Source organism: Meriones unguiculatus, chromosome 8 (assembly GCF_030254825.1).
Source record: "Meriones unguiculatus strain TT.TT164.6M chromosome 8, Bangor_MerUng_6.1, whole genome shotgun sequence".
In the NCBI taxonomy this organism is placed as follows: Eukaryota; Metazoa; Chordata; class Mammalia; order Rodentia; family Muridae; genus Meriones; species Meriones unguiculatus.
This window is the reverse complement of record NC_083356.1, coordinates 98,068,946-98,096,077: the sequence shown is the minus strand read 5'-3', so window position 1 is coordinate 98,096,077 and position 27,132 is coordinate 98,068,946. Positions and strand designations below refer to the sequence as shown.

At 39.8% G+C, this 27,132-nt stretch overlaps 1 protein-coding gene across 3 annotated transcripts in view; it reads left to right on the top strand.

Annotated features, from left to right (window-relative positions):
* Window positions 1-26,796, top strand: part of Cytip (cytohesin 1 interacting protein) — a 67,647-nt gene extending 40,851 nt beyond the window's left edge. For 2 of the 3 annotated variants that reach the window (XM_060390192.1, XM_060390193.1), the window contains exons 2-9: window positions 777-936; window positions 8,806-8,855; window positions 9,202-9,256; window positions 11,211-11,313; window positions 11,516-11,609; window positions 14,405-14,474; window positions 21,332-21,398; window positions 25,475-26,796. In XM_060390192.1, coding sequence (XP_060246175.1) covers window positions 777-936; window positions 8,806-8,855; window positions 9,202-9,256; window positions 11,211-11,313; window positions 11,516-11,609; window positions 14,405-14,474; window positions 21,332-21,398; window positions 25,475-25,941 — 1,066 coding nt within the window. In that variant the 3' untranslated portion in view covers window positions 25,942-26,796. Of the gene's footprint in view, window positions 1-654; window positions 937-8,805; window positions 8,856-9,201; window positions 9,257-11,210; window positions 11,314-11,515; window positions 11,610-14,404; window positions 14,475-21,331; window positions 21,399-25,474 lie in introns of those variants that run through there. The other variant, XM_021638730.2, reaches the window with a different exon arrangement.
* The last annotated feature ends 336 nt before the right edge of the window (window positions 26,797-27,132 follow it).

The window sequence follows — 27,132 nt, the reverse complement described above, 5'->3', positions numbered from 1 at the left end:
CTGCTCCCTTCTTGCCTACCTCATTCTTTTCCCCTAATGCTACAGCTGTGTTCACTTTCAGATGTGACCAGCATTCTACAGTAAATACGCTGCCTCTTCTTTTCCTCACCATTGTGCCCTATAAAGTTGGTGGGTAGTTTAAGAAAGGACAGAGCAGCATAAAGGCAACCAGGCAAATGGCAAATGACTACAGATCAAGGGATTGAATGTCTTCTTGGTGAACTTCAGCAAGCTAGGGTCTAGTTCTGGGGTGGAATACTACAAGGACTTTATCAGACAGCAACCTGGCCAGCACTTCCTGTATTTACAGCCCAAACAGTGAGTGTTGATGCACTCTGTCTAGGGCACTGAGGCACTAATATTAAATGAGGGCATGGCTAGGCAACAAATGAGAACTTGAACAAGTTTTTTTTTTTTTTTCTTTCTTTCTTTTTTCCTCTCTTTTAAGAACTGGAAAATTCTGTTTTGAATACAACTAGCCATAAAATATCAAATTCTAAGTGTTCTGTCTGTTTGAAGGAAGAAAAAACAAGGTGATTTTTTTTTTAACTGCAGAGAAGGACTGTGAGGTTCTCTCAGGAGCCCTGGGGAGTGGGAGTGACCTCCCAGATAGGGTTTGTGCCTCAAACCACAGCAGTCACATGGCCTTTTTCTGCTTTGCTACTTTTTGACTGCGCGTCAGAGGGCCGTGCATTTCGCTTCCCCCCTCCCCTCCTGCAAGGCCACCGAAGCATGTGCAGGCAGGATTAATCTTTGTCCACAATGTCCCTGCACAGGCTCCTGCAGCAGCAGAACTGCAATGGCAACTTGGAGTACTGTGCTGATCCTGCCTACAGCTACTTCTCCACACTCACAGGCTCCCTTACGATGGAAGACAACAGAAGGATTCAAACGCTGGCAGACACTGTGGCCACTTTGCCTCGGGGACGAAAGCAGGTATGACTGCAGCTCTGTCTAGAACATTCATGTGGGTTTGACTAGCACTGATAGCGGCACTTGCTCCTGTGTGTCCCCGAGAATTCCTTGACTCCCCGTCCTCAAAAGTCATTTCTGTTCTTATTCAGGAGAGAATTCTTTTCCCCCAAGGACAACCTCCATCTACTAAGCCAATTTACTTAGGAGATAATGACTGAGAGAAAAGGCAAGGTCGGAGGTGACATGCCCACAAGAGATAGCGTAGGAGTTGAAAAAACAGTCACTTCTAAAAAAAAAATGTAAGAGAATATTTCTTTTTCAGTTAAAGATGTGCTCAAGAGAAATGAAAGGTGTTGAGCATAACAAACTTGAAGGTGATTTAGAGATAAGTTACCAGTGCCCTCCTCTTTCTCCCTTTGTGTCTCCACTGATTCTCTCCCTTCTAAGTTTTCTCCCCCAGGTCTTGGTAGTCCTATCAGTTCACAGTCAAGAAAAAGACTTTTCCCTTGAACGCAAAATTTGTCAACCACGTAAATTTTTGAGCCCCAGAGAACTGGCACAAGCTGGGGCTCTTGGGACTTTTTGGGGGGGAAGAAGGGGGAGTTAAACGTTGGCTAGGGACCCAGCTAAGCTACTTAATAGCTGTGGCACCAGAGCAAGTTGCTAGCCTTCCTCACATTGTGTGCTTTCTAAAAGGACAAAAGACGCTATCAGGCTAAATTCCATCCATTTCATTAAGTAACAGCAGAAACAACCTCCTTGAACTCTACGCTCCATAAGTAACAAAATGTGCGGGGCAGTCGGTACTTCGAAAAGGCTGTTCGAAAATTGTTATTGCATAAAATTTCTCAGGAGATTTAAAACTCACTTGGAGGAAATCTGTGTCTATGTGAATGTGTTCTGAATTTTTGGTCTTTAATTTTTAACACATAAAAATTAACTGTATACCTCTTTAGATATTTTTATCATGTGACTTGGTATAAGGCCCAAAGTGTGTATTTGAATTGACATACAGCAGTTGTGCACAAGATATTTAGAAATGACTGAGAGCATGGCCCACAATTTTGTGTGTTATCAAGTTTTCCGCTGAAGGCTCCTAAACCCAGAAGGCATTACAGAGTTCTGGCTTGGCAGAGAGGGAGGATGGTCCTTCAATGATATGGAGAACTGATTCCTTGGCATTCTCCACAGGAATGAAGATGACGGTATCCCTTGCCAAGATATGATTATCATTCTCAATGCAAAGTGCTTTCATGATACAGAGTTTGGTGAACATCTGTATCAGTGTATAAATGGGTAACCCAGGAAAACATCACCATCTTTACTCAGATTCCTGGGAGAGAACAGCCCTTTTCTCTATTTGCTGCAAAGCTGTTAAACTAAATTTCTGTTCACTTGTTAGTCTGTGTTTCATTCCCCACTTACTTTACTTGCCAGGAAAGAAACTTGTTACTTTTTGCATCAGGGAGGGATCCTTCCTCATCCCCTTTTCAGCTCAGGAATTACATCATGCTGGATCCCTGCAAGATGAAAAACATCAAAGTAGCTACATCAGCCATGAGGGTATGTTTCCTTCCTGGAAGGGTTAGCATTAAGAGACAGAATGGACACCTGTTGTGTGGCATATATGTAACGTGTCTGAAAGTCACCTTTCAGGCTATTATTCTGAAGCAAGGGAATCCTTAATGTGAGTGTACACAGGGTCTGGTGTGTCAGGGAGGTTCAATGTGCCTATGAGAGGTCAGAGCAGAGACAGACATGTGGGCACACTTCCTTGAGAGAACAGTGAGGTTGGCTGTTGCTATCCACAGGCATTGGTTCCAAAACCACCATCCATGAAAATTAAGGACTGGAGATGTCTGAGTCCCCGATTTAAAGGAACAGCATATTTGCATATAAACTATTAAGACCATATAAGACAATATCACTGGCTATCGAATAGCTGTCATGTTATATTGTTTAGAGACTGGGGGCAGAAAGGAAACTTATACATGCTCAGTACAGGTGTAAAACATTTTGTTCCTGTGGCATATTTTCATCTGCAGCTGGTTGAATAAATGGATGCAGGGAGATGACTGTGATCTGACGGACATCCAGAGTCAATGAATAGGTTTGAGGTGTTGTGGATGTTAGGAACCTCATTCTAGAAATGTGGATGTTGGGGGAGGGACTTATCTGACGGTTGGGGAGAGAGAAAATGGAGCAATGGTGAGAGCGTAAAGACTCGGGGTCCGATGGCGCTGAAGACCAAGGAGGCACAGCTGGCTTTCGAGGGTGCGTTAAGATGGTATGAACTGGAAAAGGGCAATAAGTTGGCTGGTTACCAGAGGAAAAGATAGAGACTTCTGCACACAAAATGTGTGAACACACAGACTTCCTGCACCATTAACCCATGTACATGCTCTTCTCTAGTTTCTCTTTCTCTTCTCACATTCTTTAACACACTGTGTGGCGCGCTTCCCCTCTTCTTAACGCTTTTCCTTACTTTTATATTTCCCTAGTGAAAACAAACAAACAAACAAATAAGCAAAACTAATCCAAACCTTTTGCCCATGGACTTGTGGCTCTCTGAAATCACAGTGAAATCATGCAGGTATAGGCCAAGATTTTATACTTTTCCACTGGACATTTGCTTCCTATTAATTGTTTTCTTAGAAAAACAAACAGCAACAATAACAAAAAGAGAGAACCAGCCCTCTGGCACTATCTCAGTGGTCTGCAACAGGATCCCTGTGAGGTAATTGTGGTGGCAGGTGTTCCTCTGTCTGCTGTTATTTTCAACACTTTGGGGGCTGACGTCAACATTCATACTTCTTGTTATTGTGGCTTTGGTTTCTGCAAAACTATATCTGGCTAGCTTCTAGCTTCAGCTTGATCTTCAGAATCCGCTGGTTGTGTGTACTCAGAATTGTTTAAAAATACATTTCTGTGTGTGCGTATTATTTCAGTACCTGCCTTGGCAGGAAGTGCCAGACAGATCAGTAATGCTTCTAATTTTGAACATAGTGTCTTTTTGTTTGTTTTGCTTTGTTTTGGCAAAGCCCCTACAAGATAAACTCCTGAGGGAGGGTGATGGAAGGGAAGGGAAGTCTTATAAGCATGCCATAGGTAGACATCATGCCTGACTGCCAGGACCACAGGCTCTAATGAAGGTGGCTCTCATCTACCTGCAGTGAGAACCAGGAATCTGGCATGCAGGTCTGAAGTTTGGCTATGAGTTAGACCCAAACATTTTGTTGTTCTAGTTTTCTTTTATTGATGAAATTACCGCTAAATAGAAAACTTGCAGAAGGCTAGTTTCCCATAAAATTTCAGGTAGAGATGGTGCTAAATACTTGCACCCGGTAGAGTTCTGGGTAGGGTTCTGCCCACAGGGACTTTCTTTGTACTTCTGCTAGTACCTTATTAGCCAACATCAACACTGCAGTGCTCTACTTGGGTTAGTACCCAACCATTCTTCTTTCCAGAGGTGTGGGACTGTAATCAGACCTTTCTGGAAGCTGGACCGTCCTATTCACCTCCCATATGGATATAATAAGTTAGGGCATTGACTTTAGTTTCATTATTCTGTTGTCTTTGGATAGTTTCAAAATCCTTTCTGTCTTAACGGTCTGACTTTCAAAAGCGGGGGAGAGCTATATTCATGAAACAGTTGGGAATAAAAGTGAGACGGGCAAGGAACCGGACAGAGCCAAGGACATATTTTGAAACAAAGTACTTTAAAATAAAGCCCACCTCTGATCTGTACTCTCTCCTTACCACAGCCACAACTTTTGTTGGAAACCAGTACACAGAACCAGGCCCAGAGTACAATAGTCTGAGTTAGCAGCAAAAGTGGCTTCAGTGTTGGTCTCTGAGCTGCTCTAGGCAAGTTCACCACCAAGCTTGTTTCCGATTTCCTGTCTGTTTTACATACTGACAGCTGCTGTATTTGGTCTTGATTTTCCACTAAAGAGAGACCTGTGAATCACTGCATAGCAAGAGACATTCTGTGTGGAATATTAATGCCTTGTCTTTTAAGTCATCTCACTGAAGGCAGAGAAGCCTCCCTAAGACCAGCCCCAGGCATCAGTAGGCTCCAGGCTAGTAAAGAGCTGAAGAGCCTGGTCCGCTGCAGTCAGAGCCGAATGTGTGGCTCTCAAGCCTGCCAAATCGCTAGACCTAGACTTCTCATATTAGATAATGTGTAATAAAAGACAGCTGTTGCCAGCATATGCTGTGAATTGCACACTAGTTCTCCATTCAGAATTTTTGTTGATGCTATTGTCGGGCTGTCACTACAACTCAGAGAGATGCTGGCTGGGAGGGCAGTCTGAGCACATCCCCTCCAAGTGCATCTTTAAACGGCTGTTACACTCTAGGGAGAGGGACCAAGAAAACCTTGATTCAGATGAGTCTTGATAAAGCCTTGGACGTACTCCAGGGCTGACAGGCAGTTTAGCAGGTGAGCAAGGCAGACCTTGGGAATTTTCATTTTACGTCACCCCTTAGGACAGCCCAGATAAAAAACCAAAAAAACATTGTGCCAAGATGTGGCTGCCCACACCCATCAAAGAGCCTGATGGGCGCTAATGTATTTTAATTGTTTTTTTTCTTATTTGTATGTTCATTGCTTAAATGACCTCTTTACCAGTCCAGAGTGGAAACTAATTTGGAGTCTGATTCAATCTGAACTTTTTATGTCACTGATAACACAAAGAAATGGGCCGCGGGAGTGCTATCATTCACTTTTAGCCAGTGAGAAGCACCGTTTAAAGGAGGGAGGTGAAAAAAAATCCTCTTCTGTATAGAGAAATCTGATCTGTTTGCTGGACCTAAAAGAGTTTAGACTTAAATCTACCTAAAATGACCTGTCTCTTGAGGCATCCTAAGGAAATCTTGAGGCTCCAACCAATTCTATGAATATGGGGTGAGGAAAGGGGCATTTAAGACTATGGTAGCCAGATATTTTATTAATTCTTGCCAACATTCTCTCTCTTTTTTTTTTTTTTTTGGCATCAGGCATTAAGATATCACTATTTTTCTTTTCTTCTTTCTTCTTTCTAGACTACCTGATATTTGAGTAATCCTCCCCCCACTCCCTACCCCCACGCTGTTTCCTTTGGCTTTTAAAATCCTTCTATAGGTTTGAGATTTTCATTGTCATCTTTAAAAAGATTCCCTTTGAATTTTTTCCTATGAACATTTAATTTAATGAAGGACAACGTGAAAGAGGGTCTTAGCATATCCGCTTGAAGCTGAACATTTCTCTTGGGGTCTTTCCCCATCATGAAGTTGCAGATGGCATCTGAGGCTTAGTTCTGTCTGTCTGTGTGACTATTTTTAAAGTCACAAGCTACTCTCGGTCTCATGTGAAGCACTCGGGTGGAAAGTAAAACCTGCGTATTTCCCCAGCGTCTCAAAGTGTACAGATGGCTATCCACGGAAGTGAAGCATTTGGTCAAATGTGCTCTTCATACAAATGTACATAGATAGACACATAGACACCTCAGTGTGAGTGCTAATAGGAATGATACGACAGACCAAAATAACAAGAGCAATGTTTGAAAAAAAAAAAAAAAACATAAAGCTCCTCATTGTGACTATAGTTAATGATTGAATATAGCTGAACTAAGTACTTGACAATCTGAATTTAGGGTGAGATGCAAGGAAATAGCTCTAATGAAGGCACATCAAGAAAACATGAAGACACTGTAGGGGTGAGATGGACAGTGCTTATGAATATCACCTTTTTTTTTTACTTCCTTTTACAGGGATTCAGCCTTCTGACTTAACTGAAAAGTTCCCATTCTTGAAAATCTCTCTCTCCCTCTCTCTCCCCCTCTGTGTATGTGTGTGTGCGTGTGCTCATGTACCTTGTGTGTTTGTGTATTCACATACATTAAGTATTTTTTAGGCACAAAAAATCAGACTATGACAAACCATTCAAATTTCTGTAGATATCCCATAATTAGACCTTATAAATCAAAAGTAGAAACTTACTACAATCCTAGAGGCTAATTTTGGGTCTGAGCCCTACTGCTTGAGACTCCAGGTCTAACTGACCAAAGAAGACAATGCTATTGTTATAGGTAACATCTATGGGATGACCTCATCTCTTCATTAGACACAGTGGCTAGTGGCTAAGTTCTCAACACTGAGACATTGCAGAGTATTTGTGAAAATGTTGGCATTTGGTACCTGGCAAGTTGAATAATTCGGGCTTCTGTGGGACTTGTCCTGTATGCATTAATTTCTCCTATTCATGTTCTATGTGTTTTTTTTAAATCCTCACATTATTTCTATTTATCTGCACCAACTGCTCTGATACACTATTTCGTTTGTTTGCTTATGAATGGCAGTTGCAGTTAAACACCGTGACTTATTGGCTAGAAAGATGGCTCATAGTTAAAAGCACTTGCTGCTGTTGTAGAGCACCTGGGTTCAGTTTCCAGTACCCTCATAAAAACTCACAACGGGTAGCTCTTAATTCTGATTCCAAAGATCTCATTATTCCTGACCTACACAGACACCAGTCATACACGCGGTGTACATACATACATGTATATGTGTGTGTATACACACACATATATAATATACATATATTTTAAGTATATAGATAGATATGTATAATAAAAGTAAGAAAGACTTTAAAAAAATCATGGCAACTCAGTGGCAGGCTCTTTGTTCACCTCCCCCTGAGGGAGGAGCAGACTTGCCAGGCCACAGAGGAGGACAATGAAGCCAGTCCTGAAGAGACCCGATAATATAAAAATTACACATATACATACATATATATTATTATATATATCATATATATAAATATAGTATCTTGGCTTGATTAGGGCCAAAGAGTATGTCTTGAGTCCTTGGAACAGTATTTAAGAAAAGACTAATTAACAACTAACATTTACTAAATATTTCTTAAACAAATGAAACCAAGACTACAACAGCCTTGAAAATTGATTGCAGTCTTTTTCAACTAAGGTCTTCCCCTTTGCCGACCCTCTTTATCATAGTTTGGGTCTGTCCAAGAGGCTAATGCTCATATGGCTTTCCCTAGCATGTGCCGAGCAGTGAAATGTGTTGTTATTTATAGCATTATGAGGCTTTTTTCCCCTTTCTTGGCAGGAAATCTTACTATGTTTTTTTTTTTTCAAAAAACTATTGTGAAAATAAATCATAATCAGAATTGAGGTTTCGAGTCCCTCCCTCGCTTTTCTGAATGCGTTTCTTATCTGCTATCCCATTTATTAGCGTGGGTGGGTGGGTGGGTGGCAGTGGAAGGGACCGGGTGTGTATGTGTATGCAGTGCTGTGCATGGAGAACTCAGAGTTGCGGGAGCTGGTTCTCTCCTCCCACCAGTCAAAGCTAGGTGGTGACTGTCTTTACCCACTGAACCATCCTGCCAGCACCTGGAATCATATTTCTGTATGTAATCTCATTCTTTACAGATTTTCTTATCCTGGTAAAAAAGAGTAACACGTTGAACTGTTACAATAAACATAAACATTTCAACAGAATTCACAGAAAAAATATGGATTGTGTGACGGCTTTCATGCTATTCTATGGAAAGGTGTTTCAGTATGGTTGTAAATTGTTATGGCTCATTTTGAGAGGTTGACATAAATGCAAGTTAGACTTAAAGCAATCTTTGGAAGCTTAGAGTTCTGCTACAAGGCGTGAGCATTCTCTCTGCACAGTATATTACTATATGAGTTTCTCCTCATCTTCTTGATAGAATGTCTGGGAGTCCCTGTTCTTAAGAAAGAATGAACATTACTAAACATTAATAGTCTCATCTAACAAGGTTTCCAATGATGAGAGTGAACAAAGTCCTCTGTGATCCAGAACTGTTGCAGACATGTCTTAAAGACCTTGTGATAACTTGATGCTTTTTATATTTTTCAGCTTGCATTGGCCAGATCAAGTTCTCTAGGTGACTTTTCCTGGTCTCAAAGGTAAAGATATTGGTTGTTTCATCTTTAATGTTCTCTTCTTTTCTTTTCTTTCCTCTTCTTTCTTTTCCTTTTTTTTTCTTTCTTCCTTCCTCCCTTCCTTCTCTCCTCGCTTTCTTTCTTTTTCTCTCTTTAAGTCTTGGCCCAAGATATTTAGAAACATTACCACTACACACACACGCACACACACAAATACTCACACACATACCCACGCACACAACTCTAACTCATATTACAATTACAGAAATGAAAGCTAGTTTTCATTGTAGCAGTTATTGTTAATGCTAAATATATACCAAATATGGTACTTTGGCATTTATGCACTCTATTATTATTTTTTTTCTTACAGAAAGCTTGTTACCGTGGAAAAGCACGATAATGGAGCATTTGGATTTGAAATTCAGGTGGGCAGTTTTTAAACATTCTAGATTTCTGGGGGGGGAAAACAGGCACCAATTACATCATGATATCTGCAAAGAACAATGAAGCTAAAGTAGGATTAGAACGATGATGGAGACTGGATTTTGTTTTATTTTATTTTATTTCAGTGTTTTGAGGACCACCAGGGAGAAAACACTGAAGTTTATTAGATATTTCCCTAGAGATGCACTTCTGACCTTGTGCTCAGTCACTACAGTCTTCCTTAAGGATAAGTCCAAACAGAGATGCTTCCTGTTTCAGAACCTTAAGTGGGAAAGCTAAGGGCATTTATAAAAATTTGTTTTCATATAATCATGTTCTTGTATTGTATGCAAATTAGATTCTAAGTACTTAAACTGGGCACGCCCAAGACACCTCTCACCAGCTCTTCAAGGTTGCCTAGTGATAGCAACTGAAAACCAGATGACTACCTGCCCATCTGGTTTTCCCTTCCCTCTCTGGTAGGATGCACATCACTGCTTCCTTCTTCCTCACCACAAGTGTGTGTGTAGAACCAAAGTCAAAATCGTCCTTCCTAGACAACAGGTCACAGAAACATGAAAGCTTAGTAGCTCAATGAGACTTGATGGTGTCCCCTCTGAACTATATCACACACGATATCTCAGAAGTCAATGGCTTGCGGGGGTGCTGTTGACAATTCCTTCCTGGGCCAACCAAAAGCACAGGAATGGGAGATGTGGAGAGCAGATGGGGTCATGTTACTTGATCAAGCATTCTTTTCTGTGCCTTCACGGCTTCTGGTATTCCCTTTCTATCTCTAATCGCCAAGTTTACAGCTGCGGTTCAAAGTGCGTTTGCTGGCTATGTACATGGAAGTGCTTTTCCTGCTCTGTGCTCACTTTGATACCTGGGGGATGGAAGGTGGGTGTCCCTGTTGGTGAGGGTTGACAGGACAGTGACTTCTAAAATGTCTCTCAGTTCACATGTTGGCTGCTGCAGCGTGTGAAGCAGGTTAGCTTCTGTTGGTAGAGGATCTGCTCTGTGGCATGGTCTGAAGCAGAAAGCTCTCTGAAGGTTTCTGAAATAGCTGGAACCTCTGTTACAGGCTCCTCTGCTTCTCAAACAGAGGATTCTACAGGTGTTAGAGTTGAGTGGAAATCCCTCTGCATTTAACAGAACCAAGTGGCCAGGCCTAGAAATGATCTGCATGGGTCTGATTATGGTCTCAGGCGCAGATTTCTCTGGAAGACAGCAACACTCAGGCATGGCTTAGGTTTTTAGAAATCAGATCTTTAAAGGACGACTCAACACACTGATTTGGATTCTAGATAGAACTCAATCCCACAACGCAAATGTTTTAGAAAGAAAGCATGCTTGTTTGGAGTTATGGAAGTGCTATAGGTAGCAAAAGTGTCCTTAGCGTTTTTCTACATTTTGAGGTTAAAAACTAAAAACACCAACAATAAAACCCAGCACCACTGAATTATTTGTGTCAAAATGAGACACCTGAAGAAGCATCTCTCTCTCTTTTTCTTTTAGTCAGATGACTGAGGAACTGGTGAGAATCCAGGACAGGAGGGATCTGTGTGCTCCAAAATGAAATTGATTGAGTCACTTAGAGCATTTAGGACAAGCACAGGGCAGAACATCATTATCTGCAGAACTCTGATCTAATATAATCACTGTTGGCCCATCTTCCTGCTGGGTATTTTGTATCTCAGACTCTCTCTTGAAAGACACATCAGGATCATTTCCTTTACACTTGGCTGCAATTGTTTCATTCCATATTTTTTTAATGAATGGAATTAGCTGTCCATTATCTGGTAGAATTGCAAAATTGGTTCAGTGAACAGCGAGGAAAACTTTTCCAAATTGTCCATTGCACTTACCTGTTATGCCACTTAAGGCTGTTGGCATGATTTTATGTTTTGATGGATATTTGTTGACTTTTTTGACATAATCTACTGATGTTTATAGACCTACAGGCTCCAGAATCAGAATGTCTGCTCCTCAGAAGTATGCACTATGATCTGCAAAGTACAGGAAGACAGCCCCGCTCACTGCGCTGGCCTGCAAGCTGGTAATGTAGTTCTGCTCATGCTAAAAGCTGTCTAAATAGCAAGAAACTCTTTGATAGTGAAGGTTAGGAAGGTTAGGTTTTTAATTTTTTGAGTGACACTATGGTTTCGACACTTGCTTGTTTGGCTTCATTTTTATGTTAGGAGCTTAGTTTAAGTAACTAATAAAATCCTCTTTTTTTCTTTTCCCTTGGCATCTCCCAGGTGACATCCTTACAAATATCAATGGTGTGTGCACAGAAGGTTTTACACACAAACAAGTGGTTGACCTGATCCGGTCGTCAGGAAATCTGCTAACGTAAATATCCACTTAGTTGCTATGGGGTTTCAAAGATGTTTGGGTGTCTGAGGATGCCTGATGAGTGACTGAGTAGAGTTTTCTGTGGTTTACCAGAATGAAGGCAGCATCTACAGGTTTGGGATGGGTACTGACATTTTTGTGGGCTCCTTTTTTTTTTATCAAGGCTTCATGAGTTATGAATATATTGTCAACATCTGAAATCAGGGGTGATGAGTAGACAAAAACTTCATGGGAAGACATCATTTATTAATGTATTTCTAATATTTTATTCAATAAAACTGGCACACATTTATTAGGACCAAGAGAAATAGGTCCTGTTTCCATAGTTCATGTAATCTTCTAACTACAATGTTTTTCTCTCTCATATGCCTCAAGCTTTTTATTTTTCTGTTACATTCCATAAGAAATAATGAAAATAAGTTTCATCAACTTTCCTCACCTTTGAATATACATAGTTACGTGTATTAATGTTCCACTTATCAGAAGACACTGGTTTTCCCAGCTAGTTGATAGGTTTAATCTTTAAGATTGACATTAACAATCTTAAGGAGATATAGCTACAAAAGCACCCATTGTTATCGACAAAGTCACAATTGTCTAAGAAAATTAAACAAACAAACAAACAAACAAACAAACAACTCAAACCATTGGTCTTGTTTTCACTGTGTCCCCAAAAGCCCAATAAGACTTAATAATTAGTTACAACACAATTCTTTATTGCATGAAAATCATATGTACTAAACAAATATCAAGTTTCTATCCGTGTGTTCTAAGGAGGCAAAAACCAAACACTGTTGAACTCTAAAATTTCTAGAAGATTTCTAAGGAAAACCTGACTTTTTTATTACAATTATTGACAACCACTCTAAGAAAGGGAGTACAGTGAAACAGGCAAGTACACTAATTAAGACGGTGGCAGCTGAGCTTAGATAGTCAAAGTGCTTCACTTCGCACAAGTATGGTTGAGCCCGAGACTAAACATATGGGAGAAATGGCCATATAAACTCCTGGCAGGAACGTGTAGGTAAAGAAAGACGTCTTTCAGTCCTGGAAATGGATTTGGCACATCCCAAGGTAGTGGTGGAACTGGTGGCTGGTGGATTAGGGAGGAAGCATGAGTGGTGAAGTCACAGTTGGCCAAGCATCAGATCAGGAGATGCCTTGCTGTGCCAGGGCATTTAGAATTATTATGAGGTAGGTGGCTTCAACATTACCTAATTTCGTTTTTGTTTTTTGTTTTGTTTTGGTTTGGTTTTTTTCCTTCACAGCCCCTTTGTCAGTCCAGGTTTGCTCATTTATGTAGATGAAGTGCCTGGGGCTAAAGAGAGGTTCTTAAGTTCACTGAGTATTGAGCGACAATGGGATCCAGTTTGTTGAGGATGTCAGGGTTGGCTTTTTCCAGTTACGGCTGTTCAGTGTGAACTGCTTGTAGAATCTACCAGATTTTTTTACTTAATACTTCAAAGAAAGTTCTGGGTGGGTCTGTGGAGTCAGTTTAAAAGATGATTGATGATGGCAGAGCATAGGCCAACCTTTTGAGTTTTAGTTCTTAGGGGTAAAAGTTAGGAACACTCTTGTCTCAAAGAAACCTAGAACCATATAGACTTCAACAGAAAACGGTATTGATTAGAGTCAGAAAAATAGGTCTCATGTAGATGAAGCAAGAAGACCACAGGTAAAAAAGGGTATAGAGAGAGTTCCTAGAAATTCACAGGTGGGTAAAATGTGAGACAGCGTGCACGAATACTGAATTGTCCACCTTTACAGTTGTGCGCATCCATTGCTTAGAGAGACTAGAACAACACTGAGAGTCTCATGTAGCTTCATAGTGAATCTATTGTCCAAATGACAGACATTGTCTCAATCAGAAATCAGACAGCGCTTGTCGGACTATCATCTTATTATATGGGGTCTATGTTGGAAGAATAGAGAAAAGATGGTTTCACATTTCATGCTCTTTCCACATTGTTAATTTTTTCCTCACACTTTCATAAATATAACTAAATATATTCGTCAAAAAATTAGAACAAATACTTTAATGTGTTTAAGATTGTGATTCCAAGCTATCACACTCAAGTGGAGGATTTGTCGTCAAAACAATGGTCAAAACAAACCAACTCCAGAGAGAACAAACCTAGTTTTAGAAAATCTTTGATTTGAGAAGAGAACATTATTAAGCCAATAATCTTAGATTGCCATTTGTAGAGTAAAGGTTTTGAGATTAGTTATATCCAGTTGCAGAAAAATTTTCCATGTTTCAAGGAATAGCACATCGAGTCCACTGTTGTGGAAGTCCTGAATACTATCTTTCTTTCTTTCTTTCTTTCTTTCTTTCTTTCTTTCTTTCTTTCTTTCTTTCTTTCTTTCTTTCTTTCTTTCTTTCTTAACCATCTGGCTCATAGTAGATGCCCAATATTCACCAAATGACTGAGATTATTCAGATTCAGCATGAACAGAATCTGGTGGAGAACAACCATCATTAGCATGGAAAGCCTTTCAGAAAATTAGCTATGGTTTGTAAATTAACCAAAATCTTTTGCTCCACTCTTTGATGGGCAGTTTTTAATCTCCTTTTCTTTCCTCTACTCTGGCTGGGAAATTTGGCTTAGGTCCAGATTCCCAAGTATCCACACTCCATAGTTAAAAGCCTAAGAAAGGGTGACATTTATGTTGTGTTTCTAGTATGTTCTGCTCTCCACATGCAGTGATTCATAAAGATGGCACCTCTTTGAAGATCCCTGTTTGAAGATAGCTCTGTTATTTACTCTCACTTTCCCCTTCTCTTAAAACAGGATAGAGACTCTTAATGGAACAACAATTCACAGAAGAGCAGAACTTGAAGCAAAACTGCAGGCTTTAAAGGTAATTTGATTTAACTCAGCACGACATCTTTCATCCTTGAATGTGTGAGTAGTAGAATAATGATCTACCTGAGGAACTGAGATAGCCCTTGAAGGGAAAATGTCAGGATGCATCTAAACTACTGACTTGTCAAGGGCCACACAATTACCTTTGCAGGACTATCTAAGACTGTCAATATGTGTAAATCACCCTCTTCTGTCCTCATTCAGAGTCTATGAGGCTCAGAAAGCCAGCGGGAAGGCATATTACCTGAAGAACTATTCAGTGATGCACCTGTGATCGCTCTTGATTTACATTTTGTTTAAGGAGGAAAAGGAGTAAGAGTTAGTGCTGAGTGCTGCAGAGTGCTGGTGCACCCACCACCTGCCTTTGCTTTTCCAGTTTCCTCCTTTGTCTCCCTCCCATTTTTCTGCAAACAAACTATCTACCACTAACCCTGTGGCCGTCCTTGAATCTGCTTCTACTGGCAAACATACTATTACCTTGAAAAGAAAGAAAAAATGTCACAAGTGACAGTGCCTAATGCAGGATGCTCAGCGCAAATTCCCTGGCATGGCTTGTCAAAGGTTTTCAAAATTTCAGTTCTCCAGCTTGGTAAGTCTACCAGGCTATGAATTCTGGACACTCACTGAGTGAGTCAAAGGTGCTCCTCCCAGGTCTCAGCTGAACATCTCATCCCAGTACTCCTCCTGCAGGACAGTGGAGCCACCTCTGGCCTACTCAGAGATGGTTTGGCTACAGGCAAGCTTTATTCACTTGTACTTTGTAAGAGTCCGAATTCAGTAGGTCTTCTCATGAAGTACACTTATTAATAACTGATTTCAAGGGGACAGTTCATTGTATTCACGTTTTATCTAGAATCTTTCTCTTCCACCATGTTCATTCACTAGCAAGCCTTATTAATACTGGCTTTGACATTCTTGCCTTGGTGCCATTCCTGTTAGTTTTAAAAACCATTAAAAAAATCATTGAAGAATACCCTCTGCTCACATTTTGATAGTAATTAAAGTTTGTTCATAAAGTAAGTGAGATAAATTGAAATCTTTGAATATAAGTTTTCTATTTTTATTCAGTATTTCGTAGACTGTACAATAGCTTCCTTCAAACATTTTCAAATGCATTCTCTACCTTAAAAAAGCTAACCCTTTTTATTTTGTCTTGTTTTTTTAAGTTCAGTTATTCAATTAATTTACTTTTCTTCTCTTATAGCATTGGCTAGGATCTTTAGTATATTGTAAATTGTTGTATTATTCTTGACTTAAAAACTGTTTCTAAAATTTGTATTGCATTCTTATGGGAAGTAATAAATGCTTTATACTATATTTGGATTTATTAAAACTTCCAAAGTTAATTTATTTTTGTAAACAGTAAATAATCTTGATGAACATCTTTTTTTTTAATGTTGAGTTCTCAGTCTTTTGCTTAAAAAAAAGGAAATATGAAAATCAGACTACTGATTTTATTACATGGAATAATTACATTTATGACTCATGCAAACAAGTGCTTACTTGAAAAAAATATTATTTTATGCTTTTCAGCAACTGCTACTCTTTGAACAGAATTTTAATAAAATGTCTGTAATATTACCATACATACTTAACCAGTTTAAAATAACAATGTACAAGCCTTTCAATATCTCTATTCTCTTCTAGAGTATAAGTAGGCACTTATACTTTGTATATATATAATATATATATAATATACATATATACCTTATACAAAGTATACATATATATACTTTGAATGTCTACTCAAGAGTTCATCTTCATGGTTCTTATTTACTGTAGAGCATTCCATCAATTAAAGTGTACATAATGTGAGATTTTATTATTAATAGTGTGAAATTAAAACATATCCTAATGTCTTCCATTGGTGTACTTGCACTTGGCTGTTTGTCATTCTGAATATTATTTTATTAAATGGTGATCACTAGGTCTTTCCAGAAAAGTTCTAATAGACATATTACTACTTTTAAAGAACTGTTTTCTAGGTACTTGAAAGTACTCTGAGTTAATGAGATATAAGTTTTGTTTCCTTAGTTCTTTGGAAATCTTTGGTATATTTGTTTATAAAGGAGCTTCTAAGTGTTGTTCAGTTATCAATCATCTACATTAAAGAATTTTCCCTAAATATTTAGTTGTTTTTCTTTTTCACTTTGAAGTCTTTAATTCATCCAGAAATACTCTTGGCATACAATATAAAGTATGGGATAACTTGAAATTATTTTTTCCATATACACAGGCAGTTGTCCCAATATAATTCATTTTGTATTTTGCTTTTCTCATCAATTGAGCTGCTGTGAAACTTATGTTTTAAAATAGTTTTCATGTATTCCACATTTACATTAGGTTCTCTAATATGGTCCACTGGTCAATTTGTTTTTTATCTGCAACTAAGTTTTTAAATAGTCATACCTAATTGGACAATGTTCTTTGTCTGTTGATCATCTGTCAAATTTTCAATTTCCATGAATAAATGTTAGAGGTTTGATTGACATTTAACTTTGTATAGCTAAGTCAGTGTCAAGAGCATTAAATAATACATGGTATTTCATTTTTTTTATTGCTAGGTTGTCTTAACCATTTTACTCTTTTTCTTGCATCTTTCAAAAAATCTGATAATTTTACTCATATAGGTCATATAGTTTTTTGTATTGTATGTTAAAATTGTATTATAGTTTTTTATAAAAATAAATTTATGGTTAGTGTATAGATACATGTAAATTACTTTTCTGCTGTTGTTATCAGTCAAGCACTTTGTTTAACTATATAATCTCCATTAAATTATTTGTATATTATTTGGTATGCTCCACAAGAATAATAACTATACAAAATAGATCTGTTCCCTTTCCTTCTCTGCTGTGCTATCCTGGGCTAGGATTTGCTAAAGATGAGGAAACAATCCTGGGCACGATTCTTCCAACTCTTTCACTTTAAGGATGAATTATTTTTATGAATAGACTTCAGGTTCAAGAGGCTTCCACCCGAACCACATTTTTACTATTGTTACGATGTTTATATATTAAAAATTCCAGTAAATACCATTTTGTGCAACTGATAAGAAAGTCTTTTCAAAGATTCATTAGAAGTATCAATCAATATGGTGAATGATGCTGAAATGTTTTCCTAATGTAAAAATTCCCTTTAAATTTGAAGATGAACCCAGCATGATTACCTTGAGACTTAACAATCATTTTATATACTGTTAGGCTACTTTGCCATTGTTGGTAAATTTTTAAAACATACCTGATTGACCTACATTTCTATTTCTCAGGCTCCTTTTTAGGTTCAGTGCTAAATTTACTACGTTTATGATATGGACTGCATTGTTCTTCTTCTCTGGTAGAATTTTTATAATATCATCTGAATCAATCAGGACTTGGAGTTCTTTCTGGATGCAGTATTAACAAATCATGGTTTTGGTTTCTTTATTATTTAGTAAATTTACTCAGATCTCTTTCTAGAACAGGTTTAGTGAGTTCTGTGATGGCCAGTAGAGTTTTCTAATTTTCAAATGTATAGAAGGGCCTGATAAAACTCTCTTTCTTAACATTTAAACTTCTGCTTTAGCTGTGATCCTTGTCCTCATTTTTACTTATTCTATTCTTTTTTCCTTGGTAATTTTCTCTTGGGGACATTCTAATTACATTATCTCCCTCCGTGTGTGTGTGTGTGTGTGTGTATGTGTGTGCGTGCCTCTCCCTCTCCCTCCTGGCTACTTTTCACTACAACTTAATTAGGTCCAGACTCATAGCTCAATTCATACTGTTTAAAATTGGCACTGATCTTCTTATCTACAGACATGTGAGTCTAGCTCTGGAAAACCACCTCACTGGATGCATTGTCTGTACTACTGCCTACATTATCTTGTGCAATTGTGTTAGAAATGTGTTTGGGCCTTTTGATTTGCCTTCCTTAATGATGAATGACTTTAGAGGAATCCTCGTTTTCTGGGTTCTATATAGAATGTGTTCTTTCCAATGAGCTTTTAAATGTGATGCATACTTTATAAGAAGTTCCCCCCCCCGACACACACACACACACGTTTTTATTTCTTTCAACATTTTTGTGCCTACAAACATTGATTTCATTTTTCTATCGGAATTTATAGCATTTTGCTGTCTCTTTTGGATCTTTCCAATTTCTATGTTGTGTGGAGAGATCCATGCCTTGAGTAGCATTCCTCTGCCTTCCCTGCCATTGAGCATCTGAAGATGCTGGGGGGTGTGGGGGGGTGACAGCTACTTCTTCATCTCCAGGCACAGTTCTCTCCGCACAAGGCTTCAAAGCTCCCCTTCCAGGTCCAGGTCTAGCAGCTTGACTGCCTCTCTCAGAGAGTAAATGTACCGTTTGGCCCACATCACGAGGTGTGCCGGTGTGCCGTGTCCCTGTCTCCCAAGGTGCCTCTAGATGAGAGGAGATTTTGTCAGCATCCTTTTTTTAGTAATATCCAGCCAGGGTTCTTTTCTCAAGATGGAAATTTGGCTGACTTCCTCATGTTAAACAGACACATTGAAATACCTCAGGATTTAAACTCCTGACTACCACTCGGTGCTCCTGCTTGACAGCTCCTGAAGTTCATTTCTGTTTACCATCTCACATTTGCGTCTAACAACCAATCTTGAAGTTATGAGATGTGAGTTAATCCCTCAAGGCAGAAATGAGTGGGTCTGACCTATAACTGAAGTTAGGCTAGCTTCCCCTCTGCGTGGTGGCATTTATTTTGAATCCCATATACGTGAGCATGCTATTCACGAAGACTGAGCAGAGCCCTAATCTCTTCTTTGGAGGGAGTTCTCCCTTCTGAATCACATTTTCAGGGACTTCCTTTATCACAACCTATGCTTCAAATGCTTAGCACAAACATGGAACTAGTTTAAAAATCTAGTTTTAAATCTATCTCTGCTACTTACTTAGGCCTATTATATACCTTGAGAAATAGTTTGCTGCAACGAAACTTTAATTTTTCAGCTTATAACAAAATTATGAAAATTAGACGGTATTTTACCTGTGAAAGCACAAGGAAATGATTAGGTGCCAGGAGAAGTGCTCTTTGTCCTATGTAGAAGGAAAGTACTGAGGCCATATCTGGAACCAACTCAGTGTGTGATAGCTTAGGTTGTTTTAGGGAGCTGTTTGTGTGTCTGTGTTCCTTCAACCATATTCAACTATTCCTTCAGCTGCCATGTATGGGTCCAGCCATGTAATGTGGCATCATAAGGCCAGATGCACAAATGCTTTAACACTCTTCTGATGTGGAACGTTTAGATGTGACTAATGTGTAATTGTGATGGCAGTAATACAGATAGAAGTAACCCTGAGAAAAATAGAATGCAGTCTCTGATGGAAAACTGTCACTTTGTTACTTTTCTTTATGCTGGTGTTTTCCTGGTGTATGTAAGTCATGGTATACTTGGAGGACTAGGGTATGCCATCAAATCAGAGATCTTCAAACCTTCTGTCACAAACATGAACTATTTGGAAAGTTCTGTCTATATACTTTTGAAAACTAAAATTCAGAAATATAACATTTTTGTTTTTGAGTCTTTAGTTTTGACCAGCAACCTGCCTTGTTCCTCTACTGTGTCCTGCTCTCTTGTAGGAGATAAATATCTTTAGCAAACAAGAAATCTGTAGGTATATATGCTAGCTCTGGTTAGTCCTGTGCTCCCTAGGCCTCTGATTCTGGTCTTCATATAACTACAGACTTACTTACAAGAAGACAAAAACAATGACTGATGCAGCCAGCTATCCCATAACTACTATAGAATGGTATCACAGTTCAGAAACAAACAAATAAACAAACAAACAAACAAAAAGGAGCTGAGCTAAGTATTTTGCTGCGTTTATTGCTTGACCGAATATTGTCAGCCATAGAATGGCTTCAGATGCTGCTGTGAGCCAGTTCTGCAGATTGAGTTCTGCAGAATGACCCCTGCTCCTCAGTCATTTAATGATGTTCTTGAGAATTTTATTTTCTTCCCCTTCTCCCATTTTCTTTCAAACGTACATTAAAATATCTTTCTATTTTAATCATTGCTCTTTTCCAACTAGGCCATCTTTCTTAGGGATAAATGTCTTTGGCAAGTCTGAGCTATGCCCACATGCTGGCCTTGCTATTGGGGCCTAAAATAGCAAAGGCAGGGTAAAGCAGGGGGCAGGAAGTAGGAAGGAGAGTGAGCATGTAACACCTGCCTTTCCAGATGGCTACTTCTCAGTTGGCTTTGACTTCCATTGACTTGGCTAGTCTGTGGGCCAGACCAGGCCAGGCCTTCTGTGCTGGTTGACTGTTCTCATAGTCCATTCATTCTCATTATGGTCACTCTTCTCATTTGCTACCGTAGCCAAGGAAAGAATCAGTTGTGAAGTTGGGGTGTAGGCTGGGAATACAGCTCAGTTAGTAGAGTGTTTGCTTAACATGCGTCATGTCTTGGGATTGCTCCCCGGAACCTCATCAATGCCATGGTGGAGCAGGTACTTGGGAATTGGAAGAAGGAGAATCCAACGTTCAGTATCATCTTCAATTACATAGTGAGGTAAAGAGTCCAGATTAGCCTGGGCTACACGAGATGACACCACGTGTTATGTTTACCATTCATGTGGAAACAGCTAGTAAGTGCTTTCAAACCTAAGCAATATAGTTCTATATTTTTAAGATCAAACTACCTGAAAGTCATTGTTTTTCTTCTTTTCTAAGAAAAGACTTGTTGGTCCCTGAGAAATCAGTATTCCTAGTATGCTCTGTAGTTCAGCAGATGTCTTTAAAGAATGAGCACTGGCAGTGCTGACAAGTCTCCACTGCCTTGCCTACTTGGGATTTCCTACAACTCTGAACCTTTCCCCCCATCTTTCTCACAGCAAACCTTGAAGAAAAAATGGGTGGAGTTCAGGTCTCTGCACTTACAGGAACAACGCCTGCTTCATGGTAAGCTCAATTTCCTGTCAGGAAACCACATACTCATCACACCCTCTCAGTATCTCTGCCTCCAAATATTTTAAGAGTATGACTCTTACAGTAAACATTTGCTTAGCAGCAATGAAGGATATTGGTCTGTGTTTTGCTGGAATGAACAGTAGACTCAGCTCTGTGTTTGGAAGAGGCTGACTCAAGCTACACTCTCTTCAACACACACAGTACATATGTGCATATGAAAACATTCATGGGTGCAGGAATGCATATACTTGCAAGAGGTGACCAAACATTCCAGAAGATCTGGAGGAAACATTGCCTGCCATTTGTACCACATAGGCCATGAATTAGATTCCTGAGAATGATTTTCTCACTAAGGCTACTCAAACTGGAAGAGCTGTGTACCTTGTAGGTAGAGTGTCAGCGGTTTTCGAAATTACATTAAGTTACTTATGCCAAGAATCTCAGGACCAAGACAGACATGGAAAATCATTATGTTGGTAAGAGGCACTTGCTATCTATGTGTTTTGTTGCAAGGAGTTGATCTAGTTAGCTGTTACTTCAGGAGGGAACTTTTTTGAGAAGTCAGTCGAGCCAGTGTTCTGCTATAGTGCCCTGCCTATTCTGGTTGCTCACCGTGTAGCTCACGCTAGATTCCTCGTGCCTCAGGCCCCACAAGCACCGAAGTTTCAGGTATGCACCACCGTAGCTGGCAGAAAGGAACTATATGCGCAAGTAATTTACTGGAGTCACTAGCTGTGTGAGCTGGAATGTAGGTCATCTCTTCTTCAGACAGCATTCAGTTAACCTCTATTTGACATCTGAAATACTTGCTCAAATGGCAACTACTTTGCAGAAAAAGATTCAATTTAAAAATTCTTTAAAACGGAGTCGTGAAGCCATACAAACTGTACTTATTCATGAATTTCCTGTGATATGTATGAGACATGTTGTGATGATAATATAATGGGCATTGTGTGATGTTTAAGTCAAGATAAACTAACTCCTCAGGCATTTGTTTAGTCATTCATTTACGATTTATTGACTTATTTTGGTAGTAAAAGCTCTTAAGCTATCTTCCTAGGTTTTAGAGGTTTACAGTAGACTCTTGTTAGCTGTAGCCACAGTACCAGGTGTAACACACCAAAGCTCTCACTCCAACTGGATTGTAATTAGTGCCCTTGGGTCAAGGTTTCCATTCATCTCTCCTTGCTATCGCCCTGCCCAGCCTCAGGTAACCTCCGTTCACCTCTCAACAGTTCTCAGACCAACATTTTCAGATCGTGCATGTAATGAGATAAATTCATATTTGTGTTTTTGTACCCACACTCTTTCACCTAACATGTCCGTGTCCATACATGCTATCACAAAGAATGACATTTTTGTTTTTATTTTTTTATGGGTAAATGATATTTCGCTCTGCAAGTACAGTATTTTCTTCCTCCATTCATCAGATGACAGATATCTGTGTAGATCCCATGTTTCAGCCACTGTGAATAAGGTGAGCGTGCGAGTGCAGGTTTTGTGGATTCACCGATTCTGCTCCCTATGGCCATACAGGCAGTACTGGCATTGCTGGTTTGTGCAGTGGTTTGGTATTTGGTTTGTGTGGGGCGTCCATACTGTTTTCCACGGTAGATGAACTTTGTGAGGGTTGTTTTGTTCTCCACACCTTTGCCATTGTGTCTTTTTGGTATAAGTATTCTTAGGGGGATGAGGTGACTCTCACTCTGGCTTTATTTGTGCTTAATAGTTGAGCACATATGAAAAATGATGTCATTTTTTCATATCCTTTCGGCCAATTTCATGACCTCTTTTGACATATATCTACTCAAGTCTCCTCTACATTGTATCTTATAGTGTTTTATTTTCCTGCTTTCTGAAGTTCCTTTACATCCTTAACTATCATTTAGGCATTGATTCACAGTTTAGAGACTTGCTTTTCACTTTTTTCTAGACAAGCTTGAAACTTGGACAGTTCACTTCTCTTTTTAAATTTATTTACTCTGTCTGTGTGTGTCTATGCTCTCACACACAAACTCACATGGCCACACACAGTTTGTGCCACAGTGTGTATGTGTGAAGTTCAGGGGACAATTTGTGAGAGTCAGTTCTCTCATTCTACCGTTTGGGTCCCAGGGGTTGACCTCAGGTTATCAGTTTAGCCCTTTCTAACTGAGTCATCTGGCTGGCCCACTTTTCGTTTTTATATACTGAGCTCTATCATACCACATTTTGGAAAATCAGAAGGGTTTTTTTCTTTTTTTTTTTTTTTTTTTTTTAGTGTGGGAGGGTTGTTAGTTTACTTTTTTTTCAGATCATTAAGTTTTTATTTTATTATGTTTTACATTTTATCCACTTTGTATCCCGATTATAGCCTCCTCCCTCATCTCCTCCCAGTCCCACCCTCCCTCCTCCTTTCTTCCCTAATCCCCTCCCAGTGCACTGAAAAGGGGGAGTCCTCTTTCCTTATTATCTGACCCTAGCCTTTCAAGTCCCTTAAGGACTGCCTGGATTCTCTTGAGAGACAGACTTCCTTGCAGCCTTCTTGCTTAACTTCCTGGCTTTCTTAGACACGGGGTGTTTCAGAAGCCTTAGCTCACCTACTGAGGCTTCCTGAACAGCCCAGGGTACAGCTTACACAAGTACAGCAACAGTCTTGAATAGATCTAATATCAGGAGCTATACTGCTGCACATTTTTGAGGGACTAGAGGTATCCATTCATCTGCTTTTTCTAGAACTAGAGGAAGAAGCCAGAACATGAGGGTCTATAAAGCAATTGCTCTTTCATCCAGATTTATCAGCTCACTGTAAGATGAAACCCAGCAGGTTGTAGTGGCACAAAGGAAAGCCCTATGCAGGCTGGCTGCTTGGACTCATAGATCAAATGGAGTCAGAGCAGTGTCTCTTTCTGCATTGTCAACCAAACACGCAGGAAAGCAGAGGAAAGAGGTCTAACACAGGATACCTTGTGGAGAGCCTCTTCTTGAAGCAGACTCAGATTCTCAGTTACGCTTTTTTGAGCACACTCGCTGACCAAGTAGTGAGAAGCTGGGGCGGCAGGGCAGAATGTGACTCATCACTCAATTTGGGGAACCCATGTGTGGTTTCTGAAGCACTGATGGAAAAACTCGGCCAAGCAGATAGAAATCAGTTTTCTGAGGACAGAGATGCTTTCTATGCACAGCTCCATTGTAGAATATTCAGCTATTCTAGGAGGAAATGTGAAATATTGAGACTGGAACATGTCGTTGATTTCATAAGCCCCTTTCTAAGCACATGTTCTGACTTGTAACTGTTTTCCCCATATATTTTAGATGGCTTTATAATAAAGTTATAAAGTTGTGATTTTTTTTTAAGGCAACTAATCAGAAACAGAGAAGAATTGTCTGAGCGTTTATTTTGACTTAACTTCTGTGCACATTTTCACAGCAGTTTCCAGAGTTACACAATGTAAGAAATTTAGCACTTGGAGGTTCCCACAGTCACATTGTCATAGCGCCAGTTGGGCTGAACTGATTTCATATCAAGTATGCTGAGGTCTGCCACTAAGGTAAATCAGCTTACAAAAACAGAAGCTTATTTGGCTCCGTGTTTGAAGGTCTCAGTCCATAATGAGCTGGCTTGGGTCTCATATGGCACATCATGGAAGAAACACTCAGTAGAATAAAGTTGTTCTGTTAGTGACTGGAGAGTGAGCAGAATAAACAGGCCAGGACACAGAAGTTTTAACCCAAGACCATGTCCCCAGCCACCTAAATTCTCCCTGGAGGTGGCATCTTTTAAAGTTTTCACCGTCTCCCAGTAGCATCACCACGTTGAGTCTCATGGAATAAATTCTATATCCAAGCTATGGGCATGACTTATCTTTAAAAAATTTATTCTAGGTTGTAATTTTCCGGACTCTTCCCTTAGGAACTGGCTTACAAATGTCGGTTTGGGTAACCTCCCTAACCATATTTACATGCAAGTGAAAACTCAGGCCAAAATGTTTGTCCTTTCTCTCTTGGGGTCTTTAAAGTCGGGTGAGCTTTCTTGTAGGGACTGGTAGTCGCATCCATCTCACAGTAGACCCTTCTCTGTATTGTAGGAGATGCAGTAAACGCCCCAAATTTGGAAAATATGGACCTGGATGAGTCGTCCTTGTTTGGAAACCTGCTAGGGCCAGGGCCAGCCCTCCTGGACCGGCACCGATTGTTCAGTGAGAACAGCTGTAAGAGTCGGCTGAGCTCCCTGACGGTGGACAGCGAGGACGGCTACGGGACAAGCGTTTCTGAGGACTCCAGCCGGGGCGCCTTCAGCCGGCAGACCAGCACGGAGGATGAGTGCTTTCTCTCTAAGGACGGGGACGATTTTCTGAGAATCGCTTCTTCCAGGAGAAACCGGAGCATCAGTGTCACCAGCACTGGGTCCTTATCTCCCTTGTGGGAGAGCAATTACTCAAGCATGTTTGGGACTCTGCCCCGGAAAAGCAGACGGGGAAGTGTCCGGAAGCAAATTTTGAAATTCATCCCCGGCCTTCATCGTGCTGTGGAAGAGGAAGAGAGTCGCTTTTGACAGGCGGCAGGGACCTTTCACCTCAGTCTGTTTCGCAATTCTCTCTCCACCCGCCTGGATGAGCTCCACCTGGCTTAGTGGGAAAGTCCACACCGACCGCTGAAGCTCACATTCCCATTTCACAACACCGTTGACCTTTAAATTCTTATATTGTTATGTTTTGAATCTTACATCAGTTTTTTTAGTTCAAGTTCGAAGCACAATAGGTTAGGTAAAATAATCATATGCTCGTACATTCTAATGCTGGCCACAAAAGCACAAAAATATTTATTTTACTGGCTATGCTCGTAAAAAGCGGAGAACTCTCAGAGTCAAGTGTGACTATGGAAGGGCAGAACGTAATCACTGGGTTGCCTTTCATGGGTTAATTTGGTAGGCTACAAAATCCCGTGCCTGCTTAATGCTCAGTAGCCTCTGGAGAAGCCTTCACAAGAAAGAATTAAAGTTAGTTTGTTTTTTTCTTCAAACTTTCAAAGGAACATGAACAAAGACGACCATAAACAAAGAGATAGCGAGTCCCCCCGCCACTTTTAAACAGAATGAGTGAGAGTCTCATTATTTTTTGCCCATTTCAATTTCTCTTCTGCCTAAACATGGATGCCACGCCCAGAAATCTCAGGATCCCATAGATCTGTGGTTTATTTTGCTGCAAACGTCCAAAATTCTAAAGATGAGAGTAGGAAAAGGTGTTCGTCTCTCATGTTTATTTTTTTTCCTGCTGCTCCTTATTATACATTCCACATGGGTGTCATCTCAGCGCCCTCACTTTCCTGTTAAAGATGCTGTTATTGTATTCTCACTTTTCAGTCATTCTCTATTTTATTTCAACACCCATTAAAGTCTTTGTTCTGGTAATGGAGCTGTTAGTTACCTATATGCTAAAGTAAACAGTCTGAACCTTATGATAAAGACTTAAGTTGATTCTAGCTGTGTGTGTGTGTGTCTTCAACAGAATTGCTACATTTAAGTGAATTTCTAGTTGGCCTATAGAAAGCAATTTTTGAGAAAATAGTGAGGTAAGAACGTTTGTAGGATATCAAGTATCAAACTAGTAAAATATGTATCTAGGTAGGACCTGCTGTCTACAAACTCCCTAAATTAAGACACCGTCTTGTGTGTGGGTCTCATGTAGCATCCTTCTCAGGCATGCCAATAGTCCTGCCTCCCAAAACATGGAGTGTCAGGCCAGCT